Genomic DNA, 26,534 nt, shown 5'->3' with positions numbered 1-26,534 from the left:
ACACTGTTGCGTTCAGAAGTTCAAATCATGACTGACTTAATTGTTTTGCAATTAATTTAGATCATATAACATATCTAAATGATTCTTCACATGTTGGTTCTCAAGTTCAAAGGGAGTAGAGTGGTTAACAGTCCACCAGAGGGTGGCATTATATAGCACACAAATCATTTTTATTAAACTTACAGTACATTACAGTGTTATTTTAGCTCAAGTCCTTTCTGATGCTTGAAAAGTGCCAGTCTCTCATTCATCAGTATTTTATTTTAGGAAAAAAAACCTTTTGCATTATTCAAAATTCAGAGTTCCACAGAAGAAGGTTTGAAATAACAGAAAGGTTCTGAAAGTGATCCTAATGTTATCGTTCCTATGTGTTGTTATGATTATACTGTAGTTTTGCTGTGGACTTCCCTCTTCTCATGGAATTGGAACAATTATTACAACTTCATGGTTACTGTTATAGTTACTGACCTTGGTGTGAACACACTTTAAATGATGACAGAATTTTCATTTTTGGTGAACTAATCATTAAGAGCAACATTATCACATTTACTGCCAGTCATTTTCAAATAAGCTCTGAAAGTTTCAAATTTGTTCAACTTCAATTCTGAAGTCAGTTCTGCTGGAAAGTTCATGACTGAGCACCTCTAATATACTTTTATAGGGATAGTTCACCCAAAAATGAAAATTCTGTGATCATATGGATTTGTTTTACATTCGATGGAGAGACTGACTTGAAGGTACTTTTATTTTTAAATTCTTTGATTTACACATCCTCAAGTTTTTCCGAACCTTTACGAGTTTCTTTCTTCAGATGAACACAGAAGTAGAGATTTTGAAGAATGTTGGGAACTAAACAGTTGATGGTACCCAATGACTTCCATTGTATTTTTTCCATATTATGGAAGTCAATGAGGACCAGCAACTGTTACAGTCTTCCAGATCTCTTCTTTTGTGTTCAGAAGAATTAATCTCAAACAGGTTTGGAACAACTTGAGGATGAGTAAATGATGACAGAATTTTAATTCATTTTTGGGAAGCGCTTTAACCAAATTCTTGGGCTGTGGAAGGACATGTGGGCGAGTAAATGGTGACAGAATTTTCATTTTTGAATACATTTTTTTAACCTATCCCTTTAATGGATTGTTGATGGACAACATGTAAAACGACATTCAAAACAGCTGCTTTATATTTCGCGTCCATTAGCACCCTACACTTTCTTGAACTCCTATTCCTCTCGCTTTCTGTGATCAGACGAGGTGCTAGGAAAAAGCACGTCGCTCTCCAGTGACAGGTTGCTACTGAGACCTGCGATGCGGCTGCGCAGCAGAAAGTGCGTCCTGCGCTGCAGCAGCCGCTGCTGCTCCTGCTTGAGCTCGACATAGGAGCGCGAGAACGTGTGGAAGATGGAGGTGACGGGGAACGCCATGAGCAGGATCCCGCTGAGGATGCTGCTGAGCGCCACCACCTGTCCGGGGATGCTGCGCGGCACCATGTCGCCGTAACCCACCGTGGTCATGGTGATCACGGCCCACCAGTACGTTGCAGGAATGCTACTGAACTCTCGCGTGACCCCGGCCTCGTTCTCAATCAGGTAGAGCAGCGGGGAGAAGAGAGCTATGGCCACGCAAAGGAAGAGGAGGAGCAAGCCGAACTCCCGCGTGCACCGGCGCGCCGTCAGCCCGAGAGTCTGCAGTCCAAGAGAGTGGCGCGCCAGCCGCATCACGTAGAGGATGCGTAATGCCCGCAGCACGCGCAGCACCAGGCCCACTTTGTCCAGATAGCTGTTGCCCGAGCCCAAGCGCTTCTCGCCCGTGGAGGTGCTGTCCACCACCAGCGTGATGTAGTAGGGCAGGATGGCTATGACGTCGATCAGGTTGAGCGGCCGCCGGAGGAAGGCCAGCTTGCTGCGGTCTTGGATGAAGCGCAGCGTGAACTCCAGTGAGAACCAGGCCACACACACCGTCTCCACGATGAAGATGTTGTAGCACATCTGAGAGCATTTACCCTGAAAACAGACGAATGGAAAGTTAAGAAAACTTGGGATTTTGAGCGAAGGTTATTGAACTAGGTTCTTTATGTATAAAACCATCATTTAAAAGTTTAGAGTCTGTTAAGAAATGTATGCTTTTATTCAGCAAGGACACGTTAAATTCATCAAAAGTAACAGTAAAAACATTTATGACGGTACAAAATATTTCTATTTTGAATAAATGCTACTATTCAGAATTTTCATCAAAGAACCCTGAAAAAAATAAATGGTTTCCATAAACATTGGAAATATTATGAAATGTTTCTTGAGCAGCAAATCAGCATATACAAATGATTTCTGAAGGATGCTGTGAGACTGAAGACTGGAGGAATGATGCTGAAAATTCAGCTTTGATCACAGGAATAAATTACATTCTAAATGATATTCAAATGATTAAAAAAATTACAAAAGAAAAGTAAAAAAATATTAATTTTTTCACATGCAGACTTGGTGAGCATTAGATATTGTTTTCACTAACATTAACATCTTAATGTATTCTTATTTAATTAGCTTTTATTCACTTATTTTATTATAATGTATTTTATTGTTTCGGTGCTAAATTTAGTTAAATTTTATTTAGTGTCATTATCATTTGAGTCGGTTATGGGGATCGCGAATCATTTGAGTCAGTTAAGGAGTTAGGAGCGGGATCGCGAATCATTTGAATCAATTCGAGAGTTCGGAGCGGGATCGCGAATCATCTGAGTTAGGTATGGGAATCGCGAATCATTTGAGTCAGTTCGGGAGTTCGGAGCGGGATCGCGAATCATTTAAGTCAGTTCTTGAGTTCGGAGCGGGTTCGCGAATCATTTGAGTCAGTTTAGGCATCGCAAATCATTTGAATCAGTTCGGGAGTTCGGAGCGCGTTCGCGAATCATTTGAATCAATTCGAGAGTTCGGAGCGGGATCGCGAATCATTTGAGTCAGTTTGGGGATCGCAAATCATTTGAGTCAGTTCGGGAGTTCGGAGCGGCTTCGAGGATCATTTGAATCAATTCGAGAGTTCAGAGCGGGTTCACGAATCATTTGAGTCAGTGGAGCGGGATCGCTAATCATTTGAATCAGTTCTGGAGTTCGTACCGGGTTCGCGAATCATTTGAGTCAGTTCGGGAGTTCAAAGCGGGTTCGCGAATCATTTGAGTCAGTTCGGAAGTTCGGAGCGGGATCGCGAATCATTTGAGTCAGTTTGAGAGTTCGGAGCCGGATCACGAATCACGAAAGATTCGCGCTTGTAAATTTTCAAATTGCTACCAACTGGGGTGGCAGCAGGGGTGGCAAGGCTTTCTTTTAGGGTGGCATTTGCCCTATGCCACCCCAGTAGATCCGCCCCTGGACATGTGACAAACACAAAGGACTTAATTCATGAAAATGGAGCTTGATGGATGCAAGGAAAAAAACATTCACAAGAAATTATTTTTAGAGAGTGGTTTAGATAACATTTGTACTGTTCAGTGTTGTTGCTTGAATTCAGTTGTTGTGAATAATCTAATATCTTGCATAGCATTCTCTTCAAACATATAGAGCTGCTAAAACAACTAAAACTTAGGCCTAACACTTCTTCCAATCATCAAAAAAATCTTCTAATATCTTCTTTTGTGTTCTGCAGTATAAGGAAACAAATCCTCATCTTCCTCTGATGCCGGTTGGTGTCTTGTTCTCAGTGTCAATACTGCTAGTAGTCCACTAGAGGAAGCCAGGGATTCATGCAAACACATTCTTCCTGGATCTGTTTCCACAACTTTGCTGCATATTATTATTATTTCACCTCATCTCACCTCGCTTTTTCCGGTGTCTTTTTCATTCTCATTAAATCCTAGGATCTCACTTTGAAGACTAACAACAACAGAGGAAAGAAAAACGTGTTGACTGTGGTAAAGAAAATGTCTTCAGCTCAATTGTAAAAATAGTGTCACTAAGTGCATTGAAAATGAAACCCCATTGTATAAATATTGTTTGGACGCTTGATGCTTCAATGCTACGAAATAATATGATAAAATGTAAGAACTACTCACCTGCATATTTGCATCCTGGATCCTTAAAAATGAACCCCGTGCCAGATATACAAACCACCAGATCTGCTAAACCTGCTTGAGATCATTACTATACACTTAAAAAACGTTTTTTTCCTCACAGAAGATAAATAGTGACAAACACAAAGGACAGAATTCATGAAAATGAAAGGAGCCTCTGTCTGGCTGGTGCTATGTTGGTTTAAGACTTAATTGAATCTTCTATGCTCTTGTTTTTCTCTGTACCAGGGGCAGCAATTTTAATTATTCCAGTGACTGATCTGAGCCGAGCCAATGGGTGTCTTAATTCAATCAGAGAAGGAGCTGGTTTAACTCTAATTGCCACAAATTATTTCTGGAAAAAGATGACTTCTCCTGAAGAAAAGCCTTTGCTTTGGTTGAGCGGAACGGTTCTGAACAGGGCTCTTGGAGCTTGATGAATTTCAGTAAGTGTACTCGATCTGACTCCTTGAGATGAGCTCTGAGAAACATGACTGTAATTTTCAAGTGAACTTGAAGACCTTGATTAACTGGTTCCCGTGTTTGAGTTCCAACTATAGTCTGCAGGAGCAAACCTGAAGTGGTTTCAACTCGAGTCGAGTCAAACTTATTTATATAGTGCTTTTTAGATTTGCTCAATTAAAATGTATAAAAAAAGTATATTTTAATAGCACTATAAAATGTAATCTGTAGTAAATCTCCCTTTTCCATACTTTACGTTATAATGTTGTGATTAATAAAAATGTTAAACACTACGTTTTTAAGTGTTAAAAATAGTATTAATATCAGCCATTTATCAGTTATCAGCCAAAACAAACAAACAAAAAAGTGATTATCTGTGCTGGTCAGAATCTGAATTTAATCCCTAACATTTCATGCAAATCTGATTTACGCTACCGTGTTTGACGTAGGTAGGTTTTTAATTTCATGATCACAAAGGATGCATTTATTTGATCAAAATTACAGTAAAAACTGTAAAATTGTGGAATTTTTTTCCAATTTAAAATAGATGATTTTTTATTTAAATATATTGTAAAATGTAATTTATTCCGGTGATGCGCAGCTGAATTTTCATCATCATTACTGCAGTCTTCAGTGTCACATGATCCTTCAGAAATCATTCCAATATGCTGATCTGCTGCTCAATAAACATTTCCTATTATAATCAATGACGAAAACAGGTTATATTTTTGTGGAAACCATGATACATTTTATAGAAACTTTTATTTATTTGAAAAACAAAATTATTTTGTAACATTATAAATCATCAATTGAATGCCTCCCTACTAAATAAAAGTTTAATTTATTTCCAAAAAGCCCCAAACTTCTTAACTAAATGGCAGGACAAACTGACACTTACCGTCTCCTCCTCCTCCCTCATGGCAGGCATGGTGCTTATGGACAGGTTGATGGCTGTTATCGTGACGAACAGCACCGAAAGGCAGGCGAAGATCTTCCCCGGCAGGCCGGAGTGAGGCTTCTCCACCATGTCTCTTAGCTTTCCCATCCAGCGGCCGAGGCGAGACTCTCTGGTCAAACTGCTTTGGCTGTCATCCTCATTCTCCTCGTCCTCCTCTGCCACCCGCTCTAACTCGTTGCACTCCTCCACGCGCTGCAGGAGGCGTCTCCGGCAGCACCACTCCAAGCTCTCCTCCGGGACGCCCCAATAGAGCAGCTCTTCTCGGAAGGACAGGGCGCACATCTCGCGCAGAGAGCGCAGTTTCCCGGCGCGCAGGAAGGTGAGGATGGTCTGGAAGGCGCAGGGACTGCGGTCGAAGAAGAACTCGTTGTGGACCACGTCGTAGTCGTCGCACACCCGCATGATCTCGTCGAAGCTGCTGCACAGATGCAACTGGCCCAGACGCGAGAGGGGGAAGTCCTCCAGCGTGGTCCAGGGAAGCTGGTACCGCAGGCCGCCCACGTTAATGATGACGTGCAGCCGCTGGCCGCAGGAAGGCAGGTTGCCGTTGTCGTCCAGATGGAGCGCATCGGTGATGTTGGGGTCGGTCAGAGGCAGGTGTTGCGCCCGTTTGTAATAAACACCCTTGAGGGCCTCTCGTTCCTGGATGGGGGGCCCGTTCAGAGAGTCGTCCGAGGTGCAACTTAAAGCACTGTAGTCGTAATCCGAACCATCGCCTCCCAGTAAAGTCATCTTTAGCTCAGTGGCGGTCACATGCCTGTAGCCCAGCGCTTCCTCTCAAAGAATGACCTGCTCAATTAAAGAGAGACGGCTGATTAGTGATCGACGTATTAAGGCTTGTTCACTCCAAGATAATGATAACTATCATTAACATTCACACCAGCAGAGAATAGTATTCTGTTTAAGCACACAATTTTTGTCGTCTGATGCTTGAAATGCTTGAGCTCGTTAAAAATGGGTGGATTCTGATTGACTGTCAGGGTTTCATCGGCTAAAAAAAATAAAAGATTTAAAAGTGATTCCAGTGATGTCACTCCTCTGTCGTTATCTTTTAGATGTGCTGTGAACTTCCCTGTTTTCACAGCATTAGAACGATTGTTTTGGTGTGAAAGGGCCTTATTGGTGATATTAGTGCAATTTATGTCACTTTTATAAACTCCGACAGAAACCTGAGTGACCATCAACTTCCTTTTTTGATACAAGTTAAGTTTAATCAGAGGCATTAGGGGCATAATGTTGATTACCACAACAATAACAACTAAAATAAATAAAATAGAATACATTTCAAAATAAAATAAATAACTTACTTATCCATTGTAAAAAACAAACAAACAAAAAAAAAAAAAACAGTTAATTCAATAAAATTCAACAGACAATGAGTTCTGGGAAATTATGTATTTTCCCTCCCTGGTTAAAAAAAGGCACTTGTGAGGCACTTACAATGAAAGTCAATGTGTAGAAACGAGAAGATTATAATTTTTTATTTATTCAGTCTTCTGGTACAAGTTGTGTATTATTTTAGCTGCTGTGTATTCTTCTAGCTTCTTGTCATTTTTACAGTAGTTTTAGTGTTTAAAGCATTGCATTTGTAAAACTGGATATACAGTCACTTCACAAAGAAATGGTTAGTAGGACACAAGGTATGTTTATCGACAAATTGTTATAATATCGGTGTCTGCGCAGTTCTTTGTCATAAATACAGTTTACAAAAGGTCACGAGGGAGCAGTCGGTTTCTCATCTACTGTAAAGTTTTCACTCTAGCTCTTAACACACATGAACACATGCTTTAATTACACTTTTTAAAATATACTTAATCTAATTATACATACTTTATGCATACGCTAGCATGCAAAAGTCTTAGGCAAGTTAGTATTTTCACCCCAAAGAATGGTGTTTGGCCAGTTATTTATATATTTTGCTGTAGTGTGTTGGTAGAAAATATCAGTTTACATTTCCAAACATTCATTTTGCCATTAATTTTAATAATAATCTAGTGAGATTTTTGAATGCACAAGCAGTCTGACAACAGCCGGTGCTCCACATGGAGATCTGATCTCACCATCACCGAATCTGTCTTTGATTACATAAAGAAACAGATGAACCTGAGACAAGCTAAACCCAGAAGAACTGTGGGTGTATCTCCAAGATGCTTGAAGAAACCTTCTTGCAAAGCTACCTGAAAAACAATGTGCAAATACTAATGTGCCTAAGACTTCGCACAGTACTGTACTTTACAAATGACTTTGTTGCTACTTTATAGAGAATGACCGCACTCATTTTAACTAAATATCAGAGTGACTGACAGAGATACAATAGAAACATTATGTGTGGTTTTGTATTAAATAATGACCCAGATCATGAAATACATTTATTAGTCTTAGAGTAAGCGAAGCACAACTTGGGAAATGAGAGCGTCCAAGGAGCGTGTGAATGCTATGGATTTATTTGAAGTCGTTTTAATGTTCTTGTTATCCATAGTTTTTTGTGGCTCTTTTTTTAAAAGTATCGGTTCAGGCACTGTTTAGGCACCACCGTTTTATCGATATGGCATTACTTGTTTTTTAGGAGCATCTGGGACCTTCAGATGCTTTATGTTGAGACTTTTTGCATGGGACCTGCCAGTGAATGAACCCTTACAGAACAAGTAAACAGAAAATCTTGTCTGAGCCCACAACAGGAAGCATTCCCAAACAAGTAACAGTGTGAAAATGAATAACTCAAGTGCTTCCAACACCTCTTTTTCACAACAAGTGGAGGATTCTAAACCTTAGATACTCTTCTTGTAACGCCGCAATGCAAACCACAGTCTAAATGATCAAATGAAATGCTCTGGCTCGACGTCTCACCAATAAAGACATTCACCTCCCAGACAAGGTTAGGCAGAATTTATTAGTTCCTTTTGACTTTGGGAAAATGAATTGAATTGGCCACTTCTCAGAGGAAGAGGAATTCTTTTATTTCAAAGAAAATTAACACAGGTCAAGCATTAAATTAAATTAAATTAAATTAAATTAAATTAAATTATAAAGTTAAATTAAATTAAATTAAATTTGTAGTGTTATTTTAGTATCATTGAAGCATTATTATAATAAATCTAAATATTTTTAATCAGTTTTAATTGTATTTTAAATGTAAATTTTTAGTCATTTCTTTCTAAACGTCTACATAGTTTTCAATTTTTATTGCAGCTGTATTGTAGTTAATCATGTTACAAAATCAGAAATGCTGTTTTTGCAATTGTAGCTGAAATAATACAAAAAAGTGTATTCTTCTTATTATTAAGATCTTATTTTTAATTAACATTTTTTTTTACAAGTTATACATTTTTACAAGTTATACAACAATTAACAAGTTACATTTTTATGGTTAACTATAACAAAAAAGAAACTTAATATATAATGTATAAAATGACAAAATTATTAACAAAAATATATGCAATATTTTAAATATATAAAATGTTCAAACTTCAATACTATTTTTCAAACAACAGCTTAAAAAAGTCAACATGTCATTCCATTTACATTCAAATTAAAATTTTATATTTCATTATTTAATATTACATTTTAAGTTCACTTAATATATATATATATATATATATATATATATATATATACACACACAATTAATTATATAATTCATTAATACTGTATAACAAAAATACTAAAAAGTTAATTTATTTTAATTCTGAATGGTGCACAACCCTGAGAAAAAAAAGCACCACAGAAGCAGTATAATTAATAACATAATGACTAAAAATAAAATATAAAATGTAAAAAGTCAATGTCATTTCAATTTGGAATGGTGCACAATGCTGTTCCCAGATGCTTTACACCCTCATGGCCAGTGTCCAAACTAATTAAATCAATTACCATGATTAAGCTGTGATGGGTTCACAAGTCACAAATTAGTGTCTGTGGCCTTGTGTGATCAGGCACCAATCAGGGGCCAAGATGGGAGTCTTCGGGAAGCTAAAATCAGGAAGCGTGTGCGTCACTGCATGCTTATTAGGCACCTGCACTGTCAGTCGCCACCAGATAATGATTACTCTTTGCCTTTTGTTTCCGAGCTGTCAAATTAAGCGTGCACCAAACATGGTGCTGCTGAGGGGCGTCCACTGCCTTTATCTTCTGCACAAGACGGCCTTTATCTTAAGAAGGGTTGAGTGTCAAAGAAAGGGTGACATGAGAATAAGTGGATGAGAGGAAGGTGAAAGGCAGGGGTCAACAAGTTCCACACAGTGACGGGAAGAAGAAGCTGGGAAAAGGAACGGATGTCTGTGGAAAATGGTGGCGATTGGTGGCTTTTTAATTTGACAGGCAAACACTAGTTTTCAAAGAGTGGGCACAGACAACAAAAACACACATAAAAAAGTGAACCAGAATTTAAGTACTGTATATAAACTCAATTCAATTCTAAATGGCACACAGCAGGTACATTTATGAAATTATATGCCATAAAAGCACCACAGATATAGACCATATGACTTTTGTGATGTATTCCAGCTGTTTAGAAGCATCGAATCTAGTGCAATGCTTCTTGATGTGCCACATTTGGAAATGTGCATGTGTGATTTTAGGATAATAATGACTTTCCTCATTTAATGCAATCATATGACTTCAGAAGACTTGGAATATAACGTGCTGTCAAATAGACCTGTTTCATTGTATGTTCATGGTGCTTTTGTCACCTGGACGCAGTATTACATTGTTCACATTGTTTCTTTCCATTACATTCTCCAAGATTTCTCATCCACAGAAGAAGAAAAAAAGTCAGTGGGTTTGGAAGAAAAAGAGGAGGAGTAAACAATGGCACAGTTTTCTTTTTGGTGAACTCTTCCTTTTGAGGAACTACAGCACGGATGGACAGAATGCTAGAAAAATCGAGGAGATGAGCGAACCTTTGAACTGCAGCGTTGGTAACTGTGAGTTTCAAGCGTAGATTTCTCTCTGACGCAGCGAGATCACAGCTTTGCTCCAGGGCTTTTTCTCCAGATTGCCTCTGAGTCACAGGACTGTGATTCTGACAGTAACATGCTGTGCACACTTCCCAAACCTAACAGTGCTAACCTCCATCATGAAGAAAACTGAGCGCTGAGGACTTCAACCCTCTGCTTTCAAAGAACTCTTCTTCCCAAAATGAACATTTTGTCATTTCCTAACTTTCACGTTGTTCCAAACCTGTTTTTTTCATTCATCCGTAAAACATATGTATTAGGGCTTTCGATTTAACAAGTTAATTTAATTAGTTGGCTATAGAACCTATGGAAAAACAATCAATTAATGTCACTTTAGTAATCTTACATTTCATACAGTTGATTAGTGAAGAACATGATGCAGGGAAACAACTCACTGCTTGATGTAGCTTATAGAATGTGGTTATATGCCCCTAAAATTCAAGAGTTTGGGGCAAAAATACCCCATATGAGATTTTGTCTCATATTTACATCATATGATATAGTTAAATTATATCACACGAGCAAAGAGTGCATTTTCACAAAAGTGCTGTTTTTGTCCCAAACAGCACAAGTGCAAATGTGATAATGGTTTTATACAACACAGTTCCATAAATAAGAACTTAATATTGTGTTGTTTTAGACTCAACATTGTCTATTTTAGCTCAATTTTCAACGGAGATGTTACCTATAAAGCCACAGCAGAACTAACAGAAGCAACATGGCAGTGATTTGCTTCTGAACGAAGCCATGTTTTGAACAAATCAGGGGAATCAATGATTCAATGGTCTATTCAGAAAAAGAGCCATTTACTTCATTCCTGAATGAATCAGCCGTTTGAACGAATCGAATGAACGAATGACTCAATGACTTACTTTAGTTTCTTATTTAGAGAATTAAATAATTTAGAGAATTATTCACAATCAAGCAGTCAATCAATAAATCAATCAATCAAACACTAAAAGTATAGTTCACCCAAAAAATAACTCACCCAAACCTATAGGACTGTCTTTATTTTGCAGAACAGAAATGATCTTTTGTAGAATGTTTGTAACCAAATTGTTTTGGTCACCATTAAACATTCGAGAAAATAAAAACGAAAATACGGAGACATTTCTCAAATTGTCTTCTTTTAGAACAAATAAAGTCATACAGGTTTGAGCAATGAATAAATAATGACCATTTAAATTTTGGGGTGAACTATCCCTTTAATATTTAAAACCCATTAAATCTCAAGGCATCATTTATCTAACTTTAATTTTTCAGATTCGTGCCACCACTGAGCTGCAATAAAAATAAAATCATGGCCTTGTAGCCTAAAAGTTTCTGTGTAATACATTTTGTCTAATCAAATCAAATATTTCTTTTTTTTTTCTATATTTATTTGATGCTCTTTTAATTTTGGGTTTGCAATTTCTGACTAATTAGATTAACTCATTGCCACATTGTTTGACAGCCCTAATATATAGGCGTATCTTATGTTTCTTAATATACAGTATATCTATTTTGATCTCTAGACTCTACAAGTCATCACAAGTGAAAGTGCCATTTGAACAAAACGAGTTGTTCCCCGATTTTCAGTTATATGACTGAGCTACTTGAGCAGAATAAGAGAGCGGTCTGGTAATGTGATATTACATATGCGGAGCACAAGAAGATTACAGATATCTCTTATGAACATTGCTAGATTCGGTGACTGTTGAAAGGCAAAAATAATCATACTGTGACAGCCAGAGAAAATTACTTGTGTGTTTAATATACTCCGTGCTGCTTCTGATATATCAAAAAACCCAGCTGGATCTGATATCATAAGGCAAAATCTGACAAGTTTCATATTTTGATCAGCCAGAAAGAACAAGTCTTACTCCCGCCGTTACTTACATGAGCTCTGACCCATTTAGACCAAATATACAGATCTTTGTTTAAAGTCAATCGTACATTATTCTCTAAATGAATGTATTGTTTAGCATCAAGTACAAACTTATTTTAGAATAGTGCATGTGTGGGAAAGCTTAATGACAAAACAATAACCAGAATATCAGTGCTGTGATGGATAGCATGGGAAATATCTCCTGGCTGATTTGTATGAGGCTTATTGAATTATGTATGGCTGATACTTATTTGCATGTCAAACATAATAGAAGCCAAAGCTTTTCTTCCGGTGCATCTTTACACACAATAAAAGATCCTCTCTGTGCTGTTGAACACATCAAAACACATCATCCAGCAAAAACAGCACGGATGGCCAATAAATTAAATATTCATGATGATAATGCATATACTTAATCATTTTGATGGTGATATTAAATAGAGCGCTGCACTTATTTTTATGCGCTTTTTATTTGGGCATTGAATTCTCAGTGGACTATTGTTTTTATAGTTCTGTTCACATCTGTTTTTAACAATAATAATAGTCAGCATATCAGAATGATTTCTGAAGATCATGTGACTCTGACGACTGGAGTAATGGTGCTGAAAAGTCAGCTTTACATCACAGGAATAAATTACGTTTTAAAATATATTCAAATAGAAAACAGCCGTATTAAATTGTAATAATATCTCACAATATTACTGTTTTTTACTGTGTTAACTAATTTAAAAATCCAGCCTTGGTGAGCAGAAGAGACCTCTTTCAAAAACATTTAAAAAAATCTTACTGACTCCAAACTTTTAAAAGGTAGACTGTATGTAGGTATATTGCTGTATATGTGTTGTTATATAAGGTCTTTTAGATGAAAATGATTAAATATCATGCTTTCTTGTGCCTAATTAGTCAAATACAGCAGAAAACATATCGTAATTCTTACATTAAGCATTTTTTAACTACCTGGGAGGGGGAGAATGACTCTTAAGACATTTAAGATAAATGCATATGCATATATAAATACATAAACTGGCTGAAAAACATCAAATATTATTTTTAGCTATTTTTTTCACCAGATCCTACTGAAGAGCTAGTATCGTGATGTCGGTGTTGTGCATCATGTTCGTCACATTATTATGCTAGCTATTTTTGTGTACTTTAAAGCCACAGTGCTCGTCTGTCGTGATTAAACAGGAAGATTCATGTTTTGGGTGATGATACACCATCCTCCACTGCTGTCTGGTGAGAGCACTTGGCAAACGCACCCCTCCCCGTCCCACGCATCTCATGCTCTCTTCTGGTGCCGCCCACCCATCGTCTATGGGGTCCGGTCTGCATCCTGCAGCTCCACGTCTCTACGACTTCTGCTCCCTCAGATTGATGCATCGGTGGCCGTCTGACTTTCCCATCATGCCCATGGATTTGTCAAAGAATGCCAGGAGCAGTTTGTCTGTCACCATTAGATTGATCTGCTCATTTTTCCTCATCACTAATGCACTACAGAGTTTGAGATGGATGTGCAAAAGGAGTTAGTAGAGTCTTAACAGACACTTTTGTACAACGCACAGCGGGATTTAAACCTACAACAACTTCCTAATTTTCAGTTAAGAACTTCATGGTAAACATGAGGTAAACTCAATTGCAAATTGAGGTGCAACTCAATTTTCCAAAAAAAGAAAAAAAAAATCCCAATCCCAATAATAACATAATGAGCAAAATCACATAAAGAATATGTGAATAATGTGAAAATGTCCGAATGCATTGTAGTAACAATAGAAATTTGCTTAAATGTCAAGAAAAAAAATTATATATATATATATATAATGAAAATGTATATTAAATTATGTAATAAAGTAAATTAAATAAAACTATAATGTCACCGTTGATGACGTCACCCCCCCCCCCCCATTATTTCCATAAACTTTTTATAGTGAACTATTTTTATTTATTCATTTATTTTATTTATTTATTTTATTTTTAGTGTATATATATAGGCAATATATGTGTGTCATAATGAAAAATGTAACTCTTATCTTAATCTGTATGTAAATCTTTGAAAATAAAATTGTTTAAAAAAAAACAACTTTTTATAGTGATATTTACCACCATTCATTTAGTTAATTATGGGCAAGAGTTTTGCTTAAAACACTGAATATCTATTTGCACTGTCTAAAATCATCTTTTAATGAATTCCTGCTTTTCTCTGGTCATGACACTTGTAGCTCGCAGCAGAGAATATTCCCTGCAGCAGATCGGCAGGACGACGTAAGTACATGACTACACACACAACACATGATTTAACTATGCTCATATAGTAAGACATCTGCTTACATCAACTCGAACGGGAATAAGAGAGAGAGGGCCGGATTCTCTTTTTTAGATATTAGTGGGTGGATTTAATAAATTGCTGAATCTATTGAAACAAGCAACATCTTCGGGCTATAATTGCTTTCTCTTCCTCGCTTGTGTCCACTGTTCATAAAACAGTCTCTGGGCTTCGCAGCGGTTCAGCAAACCTCTTCATCTTCTCACTGTACTTAACCTCTGCCACAGCACTGCTTCTATTCCTGGCAGGTTTTCATGAAGCGCAGCAGTCTGATGTGTTAAAATCTCTGTTTGTGTTTGCATTTAAATTCCAGCAAGCAGCATGGCCATCCTGACCTCCATTTCTGAAATAATGCCTCTGTTTATTACTGCATTGGTGCAAGCATACTTAGAAAATCTGCTCAAGATCTAAACCTCCTCATCATGGATTGTGATCACACTACTGGGTGAATCTCAAAAACACATGCAAGAACATTTTTCTTTGACATTAACAAATGACAAGAAAGCAGACAATGCCAAGTTTCATTAATGTGATCAAAATAAATACATTACTGTAATGCAAAAAATATACAGTATATTTTAAAGTATAAAGTATATAAAAAAAAATGTGTAAAGTATTTATTTATGGTGGATGTATATGTTGCACTAATAATTTAGGTTAATTAAAAAAAGAATGATCACAGAGAGAATCATGAAAAATGGCAAAAATCTCCAGAGGCATTATGGTGAAATAATGAAAAAAATAATCTCTTTTATTTTTTTAGGAAAACATTTGAACATTATTAATTTTTTTTTTTAAATAATAGCATTATTTTTAGTATTACTTTAATATAGTATTAGTATTTCATAGCGTTTTTAATATCAATGTATTATTAAAAAAGTATACTTCTATTAATTATACTACATTTTATGATAAAAGAAAAATTACACTTCATATAATACCATAAAAAAATATATGCCATATATAGACATGTTTTTGTGAAATTCAACTCATTAGGAATTAATACTGTATTTTTGTTTTGATTTATCTCTTAAGTTTATGAAGTAATTAACATTTTTCTTTTTAATTTTTTTATGGCAATAAAAAAAAAAATATTTTTATGGCACATATTTGAAAACAATAAATGTCAAGAAAATAATGCAAAAAAATAATAATCTTGTTGGTCAATAAAATAGCCTTCATTTTCATATAAAAACATTAATTATTAAATATTTCTTAAGTATTTTTATATAGTATAGTATTTTTAATATTATAAAACTAGCGTTATATAATAATAAAACTAAATATATAATATATAAATATATAATAATAAAAACTAAAATCATACTATTATAAAATTTAAAATGTCAGGGCATTTTTATGGGGTAATAAAAATATGTGTATTTTTTGTTTTGTTTTTTACACATTTGAAGACATTAATCTGAAATATTAATGCAGAATGATCCTTGGAATTCTTGCATTTCTAGTAAATGACAAACTTTAATTTCTCAGAAAAGGGGCACTTTAATAAAATATTCTGATGCCAGTTTACTAATTCACACATACCAGCAACAACCCAGGGGTTTAATCGCTTTCTGGTTCCGTTCTCTCATTCTGTTCAATATTCTAAACTGTTTCATGTTCAGCATGGCCGCACAAACTTCAAAATAAATGATGTAATGATTACATAAGGATTTGTCCAGCGGTTTTTCCTGCAGTTATCATCCATCTCATGTGTGACACCAGCACGCAGACCTCAGTGAGTAATCTCCATTATGCCCAAGCACTTCAGGGAACGGAAACCACAGCGGCCCGCAACGGAAGACGTGGGTGTCAGTCTGAACAGTGTCACTGCCACAGACTGAGCGCTTCCATTAACCGGACCGCAGCGCGCCTCAGGGGGACCACCGCTGGAGAAGATGCATTCAAGACCACAGAGAACTGAAAATGTGTTTGAAGGAGGATGAAGAACAAGGACAGCAACACTGGATGGCGTCAGAAAAGAACTTCATCTGATGAGATGGACTGATACTTATCAAACTCCAGATGAGAGGTTTGTGGACGAGAGCTGAAGGTGATGAATTCGAGGCCGCCCAGTGTCACTTCACTTATTCCTTTAGATACCGTCAATGATAAACTCCAGGCTTCAAAACACATTTACTCCACCATCACTCAGAGCCTGTCGACTGGGAGTAAAGCAGCTCAGAATGGATGAGGATCCCTGAGCCCTGCAAGACATTGATTGGGAACAGACTCCTGGCCAGACAACTCTCGCATTATAAAATGTATCCAAAAATAACTCTTTCGTTATTTACTCCCAGAACCCATGTTTTTTTTCTTTTCTTTGTGCAGTTCTTTTTCATACAACAACAGTTATTTTAAAGGAATAGTTCACCCAAATTTGAACTAAAAAAATGTGCTGAGAATGTACTCATCATCCAAGGACATCCAAGATGTAATGTGAATGATAAGGTTGGAGATTTGGAGAAATGTAGCATTGCATCACTTGCTCACCAATGGATGCTCTGCAGTGAATGGGTGCCGTCAGAATGAGGGTCCAAACAGCTGATAAAAACATCAGGATAATCCACAAGTATATTGTGAACATGTCGTGAAAATGACAATTTTAGTTTTAACTTTTTTTTATAACCATTGCTTCCAGGTCCTAGAATACGAGTCCTCTATCCGTCATATTGCTTCTTACGGCTCGAAGCGATGATTTAAAGTTAAAACGTCACAATGGTGAATCTGTTTCTTACAAACACACAGCTTTTCACTTCTTCAGATGTTAACTGATGGACTGGAGTGCTGTGGATTACTGTGATGTTTTTATCAGCTCTCATTCTGACGGCACCCATTCACTGCAGAGGATCCATTATTAGTGAGAAAGTGATGTAATGCTACATTTCTCCAAATCTGTTCTTCTAATGAAAAAACAAACTCATTTACATCTCAGATTGTCAGAGGGTGAGTACATTTTCAGCAAATTGTTCATTGATCAAACTATTCATTTATCAAGCACTAAATCAACTCCACAGACACCAAAGACCGGGCAGATAATGTCTGTGTTGTAAATTGCTTCTCACTTCAATAATACTGCGGTTAGCAAATCTACAGACTCACCATCATTTCTTAATTAAACACAGTCACTACCTAACCATAATCTTGGAAATATAGGAAATGACCATTTATATCCTGACCACAGCGCACAATTACATTGTACATGAAGGTATGAAAGACAGCCCTTTTACACCACACACCAAGCTGATGAAGGCTTTTGTCATTGTTAATCACTAGAGCTCTCAGGGACGTGTCCTTTGAACCTGGAATTGCAGTCAGAGGAAATAAAACGTATCCTTGTGCAGATCCCAGCTGCACTTTTCAAGTCACAATTGACCCTATGTTCTCTATTAGTATAGTTTCCTGGTCTTATTGTGAGCGTTTAATCAGTCATTCATGACAACTTTCTGGCTGAGCTCTATTCTGAACTCTTCCTAGACCACTTTGTATTATCAATCAATTCAAAATGAATAGAATTAAGTCACATTGAATATGCTCTAACTCAAAAATATGTTATACAAAGCTAAAGTGGGCTGTTAATGCCAATTCAGGACTTTTATAAAAGGTGTCAAAAACTTTTTTGTTTTCCCTAAAGTGCATTATAATGTTGGTCAAGGTTTCTTGCTATTTGCTATTGGTCAATTATTATATTTTTTTAATACTGTAATTTGGCAAGGGGACATTAAATTGATGTAACAAAAAAAAAATAGACAGTTAAATATTGTTTCAAAATAAATCTATTTCAAATAAATGCTGTCCTTGTAAACTTTCTATTCATTAAATAATCCTTAAAAATACTTTCATCGCTGTTACCTAAAAAAATTAAATCACAACAGTTTTTAACATTGATGATTATAATAATAATAATGTTTCTTAAGCAGAAATTCAGCATATTAGAATGATTTCTGAAGGATCATGTGACTGAAGACTGGGTTAATTTTGCTGAAAATTTTGCATTGTATTGCAGGAATAAATTACATCCTAAAATATATTCAAATAGAAAATTATTATTTTAAATTGTTATAATATTTCACAATATTGCTGTCTTTTTATTGTATTTTCAATCAAACAAACCAACCCCACATGAGGAAAACCATATTTTATCATGTTAAAATTAAATACTGAACTCCAATACATGTTATACAAACATTGCTTAAACATAAGAAATGTCACTAAAATTTATTAATTAATTAATATTATATGGCATTTGCAAAATTATTTTCCAATTAACACAGAAAGAAGATCAAGTTGCTGCAGCTCAACCAGAAAACACAGTGCTATATTTATTTATTTATAATTTTTGATTCCCAGCGAATGCATGAACACTAAAAAAGCATCTGCTAAATGCATAAATGTAAATGTAGTACCTTGCTCATCCTCAGGAAAAGCTGCTGTTCCTTGTAGTCAAAACAGCTATAAATCAATCCAAACTCCTACAGGTTTATGCAAAATGTTTGTTTGTAGAGATCTAATCTCTTCTCAATAAGTTCTGAGCGGGAGTCCATTTCTCACCGTTGCAAATAACTGGATAGAGGAAGTCTCCAGAGAAACGCCGTGAATCACTGTCTTGGTTAAATAGATAGACTCACTTTTATGTCAGTCATTTTCTGGTTTGATATTCATAATATGTAAATATGACTCATTCTTAACCTGGAGCTACCAGTCCGATATAATGATGATTCACAGAGAGGACACGTTCCAACCTTGGGAAAACTTTCATACTCATGGCCGTAGATGCCACTCAGCCACCGAGAAACTCTCTGACATTCAGAGAAGTGAACTTCATTATGAGTAAGTGTCACCAACTCTTCCCAAACCACCCACAGTGAGATATCGAGTCTTGAATGTGTTGATACGTGCTAACAGAACTACAGTCCAGTCCAGAAGTCTGAGACCGCTAGTGAAAACAGCACTATATGTCGACCTTTGACCTACATGAACGTTTGACAAGTTAATTTGACCTTTAACCTGGACTCTTTTTACATCATCACCTTTTCTTGTTTTAAAAATAACGCACATTTTCAGTGCGGTCCGGTGTTGTTTTAGTATTTTGGAGATAATATTAGAGTTTTTAGTAACATTTTGAATTTGTTTTTACAATTTAGATAAAGTTTTAGTAAAAAAAATAGTTTTTTTTTTTTTAATTAATTTTGTATTTCAGTTTTAGTTATTTTTGTACAATTATTTTTAGTTAAACTAAATAAAAATGAGAAATGTTGTCCGAAATAAAATGTTTTATATTATTATTTTTTAATATATATGGATTTTATTCATTTTATATCAGTTATTTTAGTACATCAAATGAAAATGATAAATATTGTCTTGTAAGCTTGCTAAAACAAGTTTGTGTTTTTTTATATATATATTATTTTATTTCAGTAAAAGTTTATTTTATTTCAAATAACAAACTTGTTTATGGTTTTATTTATAGTTAATTATAATAACCCTAATGTAGTTTCAGACATCTGACCATGTATTCATGCCATTTTATATGGAATATTTGAATTATCAAAAGCTCAAACAGAATAATAGAATAGAATATTCTAATTATTTCTGAAGATCATGTGACACTGAAGACTGGAGTAATGATGCTGAAAATACAGCGTTGCATCACAGAAATAAATTACATTTTGAATATATTCAAAAAGAAAACTGTTAATTGTAATTGTAATAATATTTAACAATTTTACAGTTTATCTTTTAATCAAATAAATGCAGAATGGTGAGCTTGAGAGACTTTTGGCCTCTGTACATGTCTTAATCTCATGACGATTTATATGAAATATTTAAATGGTTAATAAAAGTCCAAATAGATCCTGATGTTGACTGAATGTATACTGTAAGAGTCAGAACAGAATATACTGAACTGAGTCAAAAACAAGAAATTTAGGACCAAAACAGGTTTTTGTGTGTGACAAACATTAGGCCATAAAATAATAGAAAATCCTTAACATTTTGTTATTAAACGAGTGGTTTAATTTTAGTATTAGCAGAGTTTGAACATCTGAGATGTATTTGTGAATGCTGGATAACTGGTGCTGTTAAATTCATCCAAACTGACTCATCCTGACCGCAGTCATTTGGTAATGGCATCTTATTTGGCTTTCATCAGGGGATCGATTGAATGCTTATCAAACACTGGACCAGCGTGCATCTAAAAATGCACAATAAAATGGCATTGACATCGAAATTGAATAGCACTCATTAAGATTTGTCCGCTCTTAGGACAAAACAATAACATGAATCACAGTAATAAGATACAAACTGTTGCAAATACTGTAGATTTAAAAATATTATGTAAAATGAACAAATTGTTGTATTGCTGATATCAAATATAAAAAGGTGTGCAATGGTACTGTTTATCTAAAAGCTAAACTTCTAAATATATTAAAGCATTAAGAGTTGAGTTGAATGTATAGAATATTCAGGGCTGTTGATTTAACATTAGATTATTTATACGATTACAAAACCTTCATGTTTTTTTTTTTTTGTTTTTTTTTGTTTCCTAGCAGGGTCGTTTCTGGTCATTTTAGGCCTCTTGACACTTTATTTCAAGGTTACTACAAGAAACACGCTGCAAACCACACAAAAGAAGATAAAAAATGAACATTTTTCAAAATATCTTCTTTTGTGTTCAGAAAAAGAAAGAAACTAATACAGGTTTGAAAGGATATATTGGTGAGTAGATGACAATAGTAATTTTTGGGTAAACATATTCTTTTAAGAGACATACAAAAACCTTTCTCTCCACATGGCTTCTTAAAAATAGCAAGACGTGATGCAACGGCCAAAAGTGAATTGATTATCAAATTCACCAGTGTTTAAAGACATCAGAGCACATGAATCCAAGAGTGTGTGTGTGAAGGGACTCTAAATTATCCTCAAACATACGAACAAACTCAACTGAATGGATTTCTGTGGTGAACAAGTTCACACAATCATATAAAACAAACAATATACTCATTTCCAAAGCAACTTTTGTCTACTCTACTCAATGCTTTTCTCTATTTGCCACAATAACAAGCCCTATAGGGATAATTATGCACATTCAAAAACTAAAACTGCCATCGTTTTCTTTCCCCTTATGTCATTCCAAACCTGTATGATTTTCTTTCTTTACACGAATCACAACAGAATACATTTTGAAGAACACTGGGAACCAAATAACACTGGACCCCATTGACTTCCATTGTAAAAAACAAAACACTGAGATATTGTTAAAATACCCTCTTTGTGTTCCACAGAAGAATGAATGTCATACAATTTTGGAGCGACATGTGTAAATAATATCGATTCTTCAGTTGAAATCTTCATTCAAGGGCTTTTCTGAGAAAAAAACTGATATATGCAATTAACTGATTGATAAATCTGCATATCATGCAAAATAGTTCAAGTAAAATCTTTAATAAGTCCTACTAATATTGCACGATATAAGAAAGTGTTATGAACCGATATTGATTTATCTTTTCTCAAACAGGCAAACTCGTTCCCGTTCAGTCCACAAGCTTTGCAATCGAAGTAGCGAAGCAGCCAGATCAGGTTTGGGGCAGTTAAATACTTCAACGACTCACGGGACGCATCCACTGCATATTTGAACAAACAACATTACTTTTTTTGGTTATAACCCATTCCTTTCGTCAGCATTCTGCACTTAAACTCCCACCACGACAACACAACCCAACTGCAAAAAGCTTAAAAGGAAAACCCCATGCATCATTTGGAAACACTTACCATAGTTCATCTGTAGTTGAGAGTGTTCATGGCATTTATAAGGATTGCTTCGCTTTTACTCTAGAAGGAGGAGGACAAATACAGTGTGCTGCTCAGCGTTCGACTCCATCTGATCCCTCAACAGGCTGTGGAGCTTCTGGAGCGCTGGCGGGCGGCACATTTGATGATATGAGCAACAGGCTCCGGCTCGCTCCCTCTTTACACACACATCAACAGCTCTGACATCAGAGGTGGGATGTGCCATTATTCTAAGAGCTTTTGAGAGATATCCATAGCAACCAACCAACAGGCGAAGGAAGGACTCCTTCTTTTCGAGCAGGAACAGCCAACAAATGTCTTTGAACTGACAGGCACATATGCATCCCCTCCAGCACTGAGTGATTTTCACAGGCGTTCATTGTGTCTTTTGCATTTAGGTATCAGCTCAACATCTGCTGCGGAGCTGTGTGTATTTCTGGAGATGTGCATGAGTATTTAGCGGCGTAGGATGATATTACAGCAGGCAACAGGAGAGCAACATCTTGTTAGTTGCCTTATGTTAGAGAATAAAAATGCACTTCAATTTTCCAGGTTTGGCACAAGCTAAGCTCAATCGGCAGCATTTGTTGCATTATTTTGATTTCCAGACAAATTGGTTTCCACTCGTCTCACTTTTTCTTAAAAAAAAGAAGAAAAATAAATAACTGGGGTTAAAGTGAGACACTTACAATGGAAGTATATGTTTCAATAGTCATGCAATATTGTTATTGTTAACTAAAACTTGTATCCGTTAACTGAAATAAAGCTGAAATAAAATAAAATATTAATATTAGACGATAAACTAAAAACAAAACAAAACAATAAATCAATAAAATTAGAAACTAAGTGAAATTAATCACATTTCAGTTGAAGAACTAAAATTAATAATAAAAATAAAGCTGAAATGAAATAATAAAATGAAATAAAATATTTAAAAAACAAAAACTAATAAAAATGACAAAAGCACATTGTAAATTGTGACTATTTTAAAAGGGGGGATTCTTTTCTGTACCCACTGTATCTGAAAGACATTTTGGCTAGAGAAAAATAAAAATGTCATTTGGGACAGAAGAAATCATACAGGTTTAAAACACGGACACAGAGTGAGTGACAGCGATTTCATTCTTGTCAGAGTTGCAGAAGTTGTTGTAAACGTTCATTGGATCTCTTTGATAAACGGTGATTTCATTAAAGCTCATGTGAGGCTTCAGTAGCCCAGAGGCGTTCATCTCAACGATGGCTAGCGATGACGTGACCTGTCACCTCTGTTATTGCCTCTGTCTCAGCAGTTTTCTGTTCTTTCACTCAAAGGTGGCTCGAGGCAGCCGAACAAGTCTCTGATTATTTACAACATGGACAATTCATCTTACAATATTGATTCAATTATCTTTGGCACTGCGAGAAGAGAGCATTGTTTTCTCTTTTCCCTCTTCGAGAGATATTACATTATTAGTGCAGCTTTTTGTAAAACTTTGATGTGCAGCTTATCATGCACCACATATGTATAATACCTCAGTGAACATTTTCAGTTTGATCAGACTTGAAGCAACCAGTGAAAAATCAAAGAAATCCAATAAAAATGATCTGCAAAAGCAAGCTCCGCTTACGCTGTTTGAAGTGTCACCGAAAGCCTTATTTCCCGTGATCTGAGAGTAATCGGTGGATGCTGATTTTTTAAGTCCGGTGTTCAACGCAGGTGGATCAACAGCAGAAGAGGGTCTCTAACGGAGCCAGCGCTTCAGAAGATAATGCCCTGTGTCCAATCACAGCACGTGCAGAGCATAGTGAAGATTGTGCGTCTCAAATATTTGTTCAATTATTTGAAACTCTTTCTCCTCTCGGTCTTCGAAGCAGATTTGTCAGACGTTCTGTTTGCGGATGACAAGCACTTAATAACATTTATCGTCTCCTCACAGCTGGTCTGTGACTCTTTGTAACTGAAATGGCTTCTGAAAGAAGGTTGCTTGTACATATTAATGCTCTAAATGTTAATTCAGGTCTATAACAATTTTTTTTTTTTTTTTTTTTTCAAAATGGCATTGGCAACATGAAATAAAATGGGTTTGCATGGGATTTTATTTATAAAATGTGAATAATTTCCTAATGAAATGTAATTTTATCCATCAGGGATGGTGAAAATTGGCTGAATGACCGGTATTTGGAGGGTAGGAGTTAGAAAAAAAAGAGGGTTGAAAAGGAAAGTGAATTAATAAAATTTAAGCAAGTTAATCTATGTTTTTTGAAAGATTACGAAGTCATTTTTGTCTTCAGAAAAAAATGCATAGATGAATCATTCACTTTGTTATTTAAAGGGCTTATTACAAGTTCAGCTTAAAAGACAGCATTTGTTGCATTATGTTTCTGTAAAAAAACAAATAAAAAGAAGCATCCCAATCGGATAAATACCAGACACTCTGAACAGAGATAATGACAGCAGAAGTGTTCTATGCATAAATAGCACATATATATTTGAATCGATCCCACTGCTTGATATTCTGAGCAGCGTGAGGAGGAGAAGCTCTGAGACAGACTGAAGTCAATCCAGGGGAGTTGATATGCAGAGCTGATATTGTGTTTGATTTTAATCAAGTCTGAATGATCTCTTGGGGCTGAATTGGGCTTATTGCTACTGTTTTGCTTTCAGTTTTATGATGTAAATTTTCAGAACATTTCTTGGCCATCCACACAGATCTCAACAGTGACCGTCCAATTTTTGCAATATATTTCCCAGCAGGAAATATTTCATATTGCCCATTTGGCTTATGTTTGAAACATATTTCTGCTATTTATTATGCTGGTAACTGTCTAACTTGGTGTATTTCTTACATAAAATTTATATTAAAGCAATGTGGAAAAGGATTATAAAATAAGTCGATTTAAAAACATGCATAAAACACTTCCGAATGGCTCAATAACATAACAAATCCTGTAATTGAGATTTCCGAAAACTCAAGAATGGTGCTAAAATAACACAACACAATAATGACATTTGAATCAGCTAAATTAATTAAGAAAGACTGTCTGCAATTCCCCAACAAGGTCAACATGGGTGCCCTAATCAGTCAGTAGAAGCAGCACATCTCAAAGCTAGATTGCATTGAAATGCATTAAAATTAGTTAAGAGCAGGGGCGGATCTAGAAAAATATTGATGGGGTGGCGAGAAGGGGGCAGGAATTTTTGAGGGGTGTCAACATATGGCAGACGTGTATATATACTGAATTTAGTCCCAGTTATCACAGTTTGATGATAAATATATGTGCACACTACAAAACGACACAGTCTATCATTTACAAACTTAATCTCATGCGATCAATGTCTTGAATTTGAAACAGTTCATATAAGGAATAAGTGACCATACCCCATAAGCACCACCACACTCACTAATGCATACAGTATGCATCGACATGTAATTAAGAGCATTATAAAAGATTCAGTGTTATCAATATGTCAATTTATTATAAGAAACACAAGACTTTAATAGTTAATGACATTTCCAGCTGGGGAGACTCAACTGATTTTCTACTGTTTAGTGTTAATCATCATCTAACTCAACCAGTCAAGAGCTACATTTAACCTTAGATGTTATATGAATATGGTCCCTGAAGCATAGGTTTTATTAGCTGACAATAATAATAAATAAATAAACATTATAGGCACAAATACAAATGTACTTTTAGAAATTGTTTTTGAAAAATATGGTGTTATTGTTTTGGCAAGTTTAAATTAAAACATATATGAAAACTTGTGTGATATTCCTTTAAAATAATGTTTTAGTATATCTTTTTTAAAGATATTTTTTTACATATTTCTTACATAATTTCTTTGAGTTAGACCAAACGTTTATTTTGGTGAGTTGTAGACAGAGTTTCTGTGTTTTTTAATTAACTATTATAATTAGCTGAGGCCTAGTTGAAGTATAGCATACTCTTCTGTGCAATAGTACTATATTTCTGTTTGAAAATCTTCAAATTATACCGATATTTTATTCTGACAGGTTGTGGTAAAGACATTGCCATTTCTGTCAGTCTGTGTATACGATAAGAATGAATGACGATAATTTTATCAAATGAAATGGTGAAATCCTCTCATAGCGTGCTGACGTGCACATGTGTAGCCTACATCATGCGTCAATATAGTGAAGAGCT

General features: G+C 35.6%; 1 protein-coding gene and 1 long non-coding RNA gene across 3 annotated transcripts; one reads left to right on the top strand and one right to left on the bottom strand.

The window, feature by feature from the left end:
• Window positions 1-148: 148 nt before the first annotated feature.
• LOC127944941 (potassium voltage-gated channel subfamily G member 1-like) lies at window positions 149-6,190 on the bottom strand. The gene is made up of 2 exons (XM_052541386.1): window positions 5,399-6,190; window positions 149-2,005 (listed from the first exon to the last, which is right to left on the bottom strand). The coding sequence occupies exons 1-2, from the start codon at window positions 6,188-6,190 to the stop codon at window positions 1,226-1,228; spliced, it is 1,572 nt and encodes a 523-aa protein (XP_052397346.1). The 3' UTR covers window positions 149-1,225.
• On the top strand, window positions 1,925-6,477 carry LOC127944958 (uncharacterized). Of its 2 annotated transcripts, XR_008150485.1 has the most exons (3): window positions 1,934-2,055; window positions 4,288-4,484; window positions 5,425-6,477. It is a non-coding gene; the product is annotated as an uncharacterized LOC127944958 (long non-coding RNA). The 2 variants fall into 2 exon arrangements; XR_008150486.1 differs by lacking the exon at window positions 4,288-4,484 and having other exon boundaries at window positions 1,925-2,055.
• Window positions 6,478-26,534: the final 20,057 nt, after the last annotated feature.

This window comes from Carassius gibelio, chromosome A23, assembly GCF_023724105.1.
Source record: "Carassius gibelio isolate Cgi1373 ecotype wild population from Czech Republic chromosome A23, carGib1.2-hapl.c, whole genome shotgun sequence".
Lineage (NCBI taxonomy): Eukaryota > Metazoa > Chordata > Actinopteri > Cypriniformes > Cyprinidae > Carassius > Carassius gibelio.
This window is presented reverse-complemented; position numbering and strand designations above follow the sequence as displayed.

Excerpts from the sequence above, each read along its gene's own strand:
- LOC127944941 (XM_052541386.1), bottom strand. The coding sequence starts at position 6,190 with ATGACTTTACTGGGAGGCGATGGTTCGGATTACGACTACAGTGCTTTA. Across the intron at positions 2,006-5,398 it reads TGAGGGAGGAGGAGGAGACG|GGTAAATGCTCTCAGATGTG; the intron begins GTAAGTGTCAGT and ends GTCTGTTTTCAG.